General features: G+C 25.4%; 2 protein-coding genes across 2 annotated transcripts, besides 8 other annotated features; both read right to left on the bottom strand.

The window, feature by feature from the left end:
• Positions 1-20: 20 nt before the first annotated feature.
• On the bottom strand, positions 21-6,683 carry EDI_334010 (uncharacterized protein; the record flags this gene model as incomplete). The annotated part of the gene is made up of 1 exon (XM_001738448.1): positions 21-6,683. The coding sequence occupies one exon, from the start codon at positions 6,681-6,683 to the stop codon at positions 21-23; it is 6,663 nt and encodes a 2,220-aa protein (XP_001738500.1).
• Positions 363-400: a sequence feature (AT_rich).
• Positions 518-547: a sequence feature (AT_rich).
• Positions 5,868-5,908: a sequence feature (AT_rich).
• Positions 6,684-6,729: 46 nt separating the features above from the next.
• Positions 6,730-6,758: a sequence feature (AT_rich).
• Positions 6,752-7,561, bottom strand: EDI_334020 (uncharacterized protein; the record flags this gene model as incomplete). Its single annotated transcript, XM_001738449.1, has 1 exon — positions 6,752-7,561. One exon carries the CDS (start codon positions 7,559-7,561, stop codon positions 6,752-6,754), a length of 810 nt encoding a protein of 269 aa, XP_001738501.1.
• Positions 7,562-7,607: 46 nt separating this feature from the next.
• Positions 7,608-7,647: a sequence feature (AT_rich).
• A 122-nt stretch (positions 7,648-7,769) lies between these two features.
• Positions 7,770-7,824: a microsatellite.
• Positions 7,825-7,868: 44 nt separating this feature from the next.
• Positions 7,869-7,915: a sequence feature (AT_rich).
• A 584-nt stretch (positions 7,916-8,499) lies between these two features.
• Positions 8,500-8,530: a sequence feature (AT_rich).
• Between the last annotated feature and the right edge of the window lie 58 nt (positions 8,531-8,588).

An 8,588-nucleotide genomic window follows, 5' to 3' on the forward strand; every position in this document is an offset into this window, starting at 1 on the left:
TTAAAAAAAATCAATCAATTTTAATCTTTTTGAATCAATGAAAGATATTTCTCTGGATCAATAAATGTCTTTACTATATTTAATACTTCTTGAGCCAATAATGCAACTGGTTTATCTTTTGAACTAGCCACAGGCAATAAGTATTGCACAATAAGACTTATATAATTTTCATCTTTTTCAATAATACTTATCAATGAAGCTACCATCTTTACACTACTTTCATTTGCTTGATTACCTAATATATTTATTAATTTTACAACCATTTCATTGTGCTGTTCAATAACATTTTTAGTTATTTTAGTCCATTCAATAACATTAGTATTATTGATAACCATGTGTACTGCAATTTCAATAACTTTTTGATAATTTTGAATTTTATTTATCATTATTAATAAATATTCTGCGACTCCATTGACTGATGGCGTGTTCATTATTTCTTCAAATATTTGTTGGTCACAACATTCAATATCCATGCAGAATCTTACCATTTCTTCTCTAACATTATCTTGTTCTTTAGAATATAATTCTTTAATTTTATTAATATATTCATCTTTTGTCTTCTTTAATCTATTAACACAAATACAATTTCCTATCCACCCTACTTTTCTAATACTTCCTTTTTGGTTTTTCATCCATGAATTGTTCATACTAATAATTTTATTTATTTGCTCTTTAGAAATTTTTGTAATAAATGACTTTAATACATTAATTTGTTTTGTTTGTGCTTTCTTATAATCTTCAATTGATATTCTTAAAATTATTGGAATATAAATATAGTTAATTCCCTCATTTGCTTCTTTTGCATTCATTCTATCAATAACAACATATAATAAATCTGCAATAGCACATCTTGATTCTGGTTCTTTGAAATCAATATTTTTAATAAAGAACTCTACATACATTTTATATTGGCTTTTAGATAATGGATATTTAGTTAAAAATGTAATAAGTAATTCTTGTGATTCCTTTCTTGTTTTTACCTCAGAAGATTGGATCATAAGTTTACCATAATCTAACATTACATCATATAAAGTTGGATGAATAATACCTTTTTTCATAACTGAATTTAAAAACAAGAAATTTGCTGTGGATTTATTACTGTCTTGAATATTAGTCACAATAATATTTAGTACTGTTTCAAAATCTTTTGGATTAAATTTTTCATCACATCGTTTAATAATATCAGTCATAAATAATAATGCTTGACTATATAATTCTGTATCTGTCTTTTGTAATGATTGAATTATTTTGCATCCAATAGTATATCCTTCTTCCATTCGGTTTCTCTTTTTTAATACAGTTCTTAATATTTTGACTGCTAACATAATACTTCTTTCATTTTTCATTAAACAACACTTCTTTGCTAATTCTTCTGTTTCACTCAATAAATTATCATTTCCAGAAATACTTTCTATACTATCTACAACAAGTTTTAATCCAAATTCAACTAGAATATGATAATGTTGTTGTTTATCAATAACTCCATTATCCATCATTTCTATTGCATTCTTTTCTTTTTTGAACATAATTCGTTCTTTCGCTTTTTGTCCTGCTAATTTAATTTTTGGTATAATAAGAATATCCTTTAATTGAGGTACATAATAACATTTCTGAATAACACTAATTCCATAATGGTATAATTGTTCTTTTGTAAAGAATTTATTTTCATTTAATCCTTTTTCACATTCTCTTAATAACCTATCCATTTCTAATGCTTCTTGTAATTTCTTAGTTTGTCTTAAATCGTCTTTAATAAATTCTATTATTCTGTCTAATGTTGTAACTTCTTCAACTAACTTTCCTATATGCCCAAATGTAAGGAATGACTTACATTCTCTTGCTTCTACTACCTCATTTCTAATTTTTCCAATTTCTCGTTGCTCAGCCACTGGTCCAGTAAGATCTTCATATACAATTTTTAATAACGTCTCTATAGAGTTACTTATATTAAAATGACTAAAATCTTCTATCATTTGATTTTCTTGTGCTTCTTCTAAACCCTCATCAATATGTTCTTTATGCTTTTCTTCCTCTTCTTCTTCCATTTTAGTTTCGTGTGTTGTATCTTCATAAACTTTATCACAAATATTTCTCAATAAAAATTCAATAGTGTATCCAAGTACATGCTTCATAAATCCTTTGTGAAGCCCATTATATAATTCATCAATAACATCAGCAAAATAACTATCACCTAATTTCCATAAAATTTCAACTAATTGTTTTCTTGCAATTTCTCTTGGTTCAAATGTTTTTTCATGGAACTCATTGACAATTAATTGAATCATTTGTGGTAATTGAAGTCGTTTCATATCTTCAGGTAATCTGCATAATAACTCTACTAACATTCTAACAATATCACTTTTTTTATTTCCAATATGTTTGTCTTGCATCAATTCACTTAATCCTGGAATTATTCTTAATATAACACTTTGTCTAATAATTCGTTGTTGTGTCATTTGTAGTGTCTCTTCATTTTGGTCTGTAATTTCAAATGGAAGATCTCCAATGATAGCAAAGTTATTTAATTCTTTAACATCAAACTCTCCTCCAATATCAAAATGGAAATTGAAAATAGCAGATCTTAACTCAATAAATCTAATACGAGTTAATCTTCCAATTTCTTCAATAATTTTATTATATTTTCTAATATCTTCTTTTCTTTCATTTGCTTGAGCTTCTTCTAAATACCCAAGTGATTCGGTTCTTTTCTTTATACAATCTTTTAAAAAGTCAATAATTAACATAACGTTGTGCTCATATGTGTTCCATTCAAACTGACTATATACCAATCCTATTATATCATTGAATTTAATTCTTGTTTTCTTATCTTCTTGTAATTCCATAGCATTACCAACAAGTCTTCTAACAAGATCTAATTCATTCTCTTTTAATGTTGAGATAATTTCTTTAGTCTTATCTAATGCAATATAGTTAGTTCTAACAAGAGCTTTAAAGAATCCATTTGAAGCAAGTGAATATAATTCATTTTCAGAATTCATTATAATACAATTTGTAAGTAAATTAGCAATTGGGAACGTTGGATGTTCTAACATAAAATTAATTAAACGAGGAATGAGAGTTGGTAGTTTTGTTTGTTTATATAAGGCAAGTAAAAATGTTGTTGATATTTCTCCTATTTGATAATTGTTAGAACATGAAACTTGACAAGCATACTCTTCAACAAACAACAATAATTTTCCTGATGGAAAATCATTATTTTTTAAAACATTGAAAAATTGAAGTGGAGAATTGATTAATGGTATTAATTTATTTCCTAATTCACAATTAAATAATTCTGGAAGAATCTGTTGTTCAATAAGACTATTTGAAGTTTTAATTAATGACTGTGCTAATATTGCAATAGATTCATCTTTGTTAGATAATACTTTAATTACTGGAAGAAGTAGTTCGTTTGTCAAAGAGATATGTGCTGAAAGAAGTTCACTATAATTTAATGTAGTGTGTGGTAATATAAATAACATAAATGCCACATAATTTTGGTCAAAATTAGGTAATACTGTTGACATGACACTTTTAACTAAATTACTACAATCACATGATATTTCTATATCTTGAGTCATTAAATATAATTCTAGGAGTCGATGAACATTAGCTGAAGTAATATTATTGTATTGATATAAATAAGAAAGTAACTTAGGAATTGAGTGTATGTATTCACTTGCATTTGGTAATACCATTAATGTTTCTCCAACAAATTCTGATAATTTTAAGTTGTGTTTATCAATAACTAATGAATAAATAACTTTAAAGTCAAATAATTGATTTGGATCAATATTTCCATCAGCTGCTGATTGTGCAAAAGCAGTGATAAGTCGAAGAACATCCCATGTAACACTAGGATCTTTTTGTAATATTTGAAGAAGTAATTTTCCAATTATATCATTTGAACCATAAAATGAACCATATGCAGAATTAATAAGATGTAATGTATGAAGAATATAGTCTAATTCTCCTCTATTAAATCTCTTTTTATTTTGTACAAACTCAAAGAAAGCTTCCATTGTATCATTTAAGAAATCAATTCTTACATCATCTTCAATTTGTGAAATAAATTCAATTAATATCTTTTTGACAGATTTTTCAACTGCTTTTTGAACTATATGTACAAATAACATTCTACATAATAAACTTAATGCTTTACCTTTTATTGAAATTCCTTGAATAGAATTTCTTAATTGACTTGTTTTATGAAGATTATTAACTACTTCACATACTTCTTTTTTATATTTATTAATTGAAGAATCAGTAGAACAAATACTATTAAATATTTCTATTTGTAATTCAGTCTTAGTAGTAGTTAATAATTTCATTAAAATATTAACCACATTTTCTGGAATATGAATTTGTGATAATACATTTACATAATGTGTTAATGTTTCAACTTCTTTTTTGTTTAATACAGCAACATCCACTTGTTCATATCTTTTAATAAATTGATTAATAAACCACTCATGGTATTTTCCTTCTTTAATCAAATCAACATTTTCAAGAATAATTTCCCATAAATAGTTAGATATGGTATGACTATCAGTTAAACTTAATGGGTATTGACTGAATATAAGTGGCCCATCTGGTTGTATTTTCTCATTATCTTCTTCTTCACTTTCTTCTTCAATATGTTCATTTCTACTACTAAATTCATCAATAAATTGAATTACAATTTCTATTAATTGTGGATCTTTTTGTACACAAATTTTAATTAAATCTTTAGATGGATCCCATAACCTCAATAACTTTACTTGTAACATTCCAAGAGAAAAATGAACCATCATCTCTCTTAATTCAGTACTTCCAAGAAGTGCTCTTGACTTCATATAATCTATTCGCGCTAACATTCCTCTAATCATAGAAAGATTAATTTCAATGTCATTCATTATAGACATAATTTCTCTTGAACGTCTTTCATCTCCATTAACAAGTAAAAATCCAGCAGCACTTCTTTCGAGTGAATATTTAGATTCAAAGAATTTCATTAATTTATGTTTTGTTTCATTACTTAATTCAATTACAATCTTTCTTTGTTGTACATAATAAGCAAGAGCAAAAAGGTATTGATTTGTTTTAAGATTTTTCAAATAAGTGATAATTTTATCTTCTATTGGATTATCAAAATGAGCTAAAACAACACTGGCTGGAATTGGTGATTTATCAAAATAATTAACTGCTTTATCTTTTATATTTGTTATTAACGAGGCAACACCAGTTGCAGCAATAAAACTACAATAATCATCAGTTAATTCTTTTTCATTAAAGCACTGTGCTAAGTCATTAATTAAAGATACTGGAAATCGTGTAAAATGTTGAGTAAGAAGATCGCAGTCTTCTGTCCATAAAGTTGGAATAAATCTTAAAGGGAAATATTTATGAAGAGAATCAATGTCATTTCTTTTTATTAATTCTTTTAATATCATTGTAAAATAGACTATCTGTTTTGTAGTTTCTGCCATTAACCTTCTCAATTCTTCATTACTTAAATACTTAATATAACAACTAATACATTGATATAATGCATCAGCAAACCTTGAATTTTCTGCTAATAATGGTATAGATTCTAAATGTTGTTCTGTAGACTCTGTACATTTAAAAGTATATTTTAAAATTTCTTCTACATCATTTTCGCATGTCTCAATTGTTTTACCATAACGATACATAACCCAACGAATAACAATAGCCAATATCTTACCATAGCATTCTTGATTTTTTGGTTGTTCTGGAAGTGCATTTTTTAATAACACAAAATATTCATCAAATCCTTCTCTTTTTTGTATAGAAATTGATTTATTACAAATTAACAATGCTTGATACCATGTTTCACTAGTTTGAGAAGTATCGTTAATAAGTTTATCAAAATATAATTCAATATAAATTTTATTTTTTACAATTAATTGATTCTTAACACCTTTAATATTTTCAAATAACAATGAACCAATTCCTCGAATTAAGAAATTTTTTTCTGAAACACTTAAATTACTTGTATCAGAAACAATATATAATGATATTATATTATCAACAAATTGAATAAACTCTTCAGGAGACATTTTATGAAGTAAATATACCATAGATTCACTTGCAAAAGTCCTAACGTAATCCTTTTTATGACACAAGAAATAAATATAATGTTGCATAAATATCTCTGAATGTTCCATAATAACAGAATGAAGATATTTAATCATGAAAGAAATTGTATTAAATATATCATAAATAACTGATGTATCAGTACATCCAATTAATTTATTTTTACAATATTCTAAAATTTTAGGAATATATGGTATAAATAAATCACGAACATCACGAATGATTTGAGTTGTAATATCTAATAATGAATGGACAGCAAGTGAGTCTTTAATTTGAAGATGAAATAATAACGTATTCATAATATCATCAAGATTGATAATTAATAATGGTAAAGTAGTTGCGCGTTGTCTCAATGAATAAAATGCATTATGAAAAGATTCTGTACGATCGTCATCTTTCCATTTCATTAAAGCATCGTAAGTATAGCTGTGAGTGTCTTCAAGGCTTTTTTGTTGTCTTTCTGAATTATAAACATCATGTATTGAAGAAACTGTCATTTCTTTAAGTAATTGTCTAAATCCTTTAAACTTAAATTCTTCTCGTTTGTGACGAGTAAAATCATATTCATTTTCACTGTCAGAAGACATAGAGTAAATGAAATTTTCTTGTTCGTTTAAGAAACTAAACAAACCCTATTTTAATAACAAAAAATTAATTATTTTGGGATTCTTTTGTCTTTACCAAAGTGTCGTGATAAATTCATTACGAAGTAATTCTTCTTTATAACCTTACAGAAATCTCCTGAAAGAGCATCTCCTGATTCAAAATATCGTTGAAATTTCATCATCCTAAAAAATTCTGCCATTTGTTTTCTTGTTCTCACTAACCCATAATGCCCCCATTGACGAGTCAAATAAGATGTATTTGGTTGAGGAGGTATTTTGGCATAAGTATATGGTGTAACTTTTTCAAAACAATAGTCATCAAAATTAGTTGAACTATAATATTCAACTAATTTTTTAATTAATTCATGATCATATGTTTGGTCATCTTCCAGATAAATAAACAAATCTGTTTTTGTTTCTTGAAATAAGTATTTAGCCATTGCATAATAATATCCATTAATAAGATAGTGTTTCTTAAGTTTTGCTGGTTTAACCCAATCAGGACGTTTGTAAAGATAGTCTATAGCTTGATACATTTCATTTACAAAATTTTGGTTATAATCTCTTTGTTTTTCATCCCCAGTTACAACAAATTGTTGTACTTGTAAATGAGGATAATTGTTATTAAAATTTTTTAATGCATTATCAAATTCAGGAAAGTCACACTGGCATCCTTTTAACATTAATAATCTTAAATGAACATTATCAGAATTATATTTAAGTACTTCATTTAAATCTCTTAAACTCCTTTGAAATTCTGGTCTTTTTTTAGGTGCTGCTAATAACATAAACGAAATTTCTATTGCAAAGGAAGATGTAAAAATAAAGAAAATGAGAGGTGCCAGGTGTGGTTTGTACATTTTTATTAGAATTATAATTTTTGAGTTTATCAATGAATCATCTAACTTAATTTTTATTTGATTAAAACTTAATAAAAAAATAAATACATTTACCTTTTTATATTGAAATTATTCTCCCTTTTCTTTCTTTTTAAATACTTGAATCTTTTTTTTAATGCTATTATATATGAAAAACGTACTTTTTAAAAATTCTCTATATCTTAAGAGATTATTCTATTTTATTTTTATTGTTTCTTATCTAATTTTCTTTATTTCTTTTTGTTAATTCAATAGTTCCTCCTTTTCAATTAGATTTGTTTCATTTGTCTTATTAAATTAAAAACTTTTTAGTAATAATAATTAAATTATATAAAACTCACTTTCCAATAAATTATTTCGTTTCTTTTTATTGTGTTTTTTGTACTGATTTCCTTTAAACAATTATGTCTAATAAACTCATAATTGATTTAAGAATAGGTATTGTTATTTGTTGAATTTCGAATTGAGCACAACACACGATACTATTACTTTAATTTAAAATAATCATCTATTCTAATTCATACTAATGAAGTAATACTAACACAATACCATAAATAAGAAAGTGCTAGTTGGATAAATAAGAAATCAATTAAATAGATATTGTTGTAAGTTTTCAATATTCATTTTTAATGATAGAACAAGAGAAATGCAATACTACTAAAACAAACTCAAAAATTACTAATTTTTTAAAGTATCTAGAAGGATTATTAGTAAAGGTAAGTAATTTAAAACTATCTTTAATTAAAGAAATGAAATACTGAAATAACGAATTAAGACAATCTTCCATATATGCTGATGGTACAACAAAAGACTAGAGAAACAATAAATTTAACTTACTAAGACAAATTAGATTAATTAGTAAATTAGATAATAAATAACTTAGTACATTACACTAGAACCATTTTTTTAAAAGGAAATACTATAAAAATAATTAAAATTCATTTATTAATACTTACAGAATATGATACCTTGAATAACACACCAATTTGTAACTACACAAAAATATACC

Source organism: Entamoeba dispar, genomic scaffold, assembly GCF_000209125.1.
Source record: "Entamoeba dispar SAW760 scf_1105229461379 genomic scaffold, whole genome shotgun sequence".
Lineage (NCBI taxonomy): Eukaryota > Evosea > Mastigamoebida > Endamoebidae > Entamoeba > Entamoeba dispar.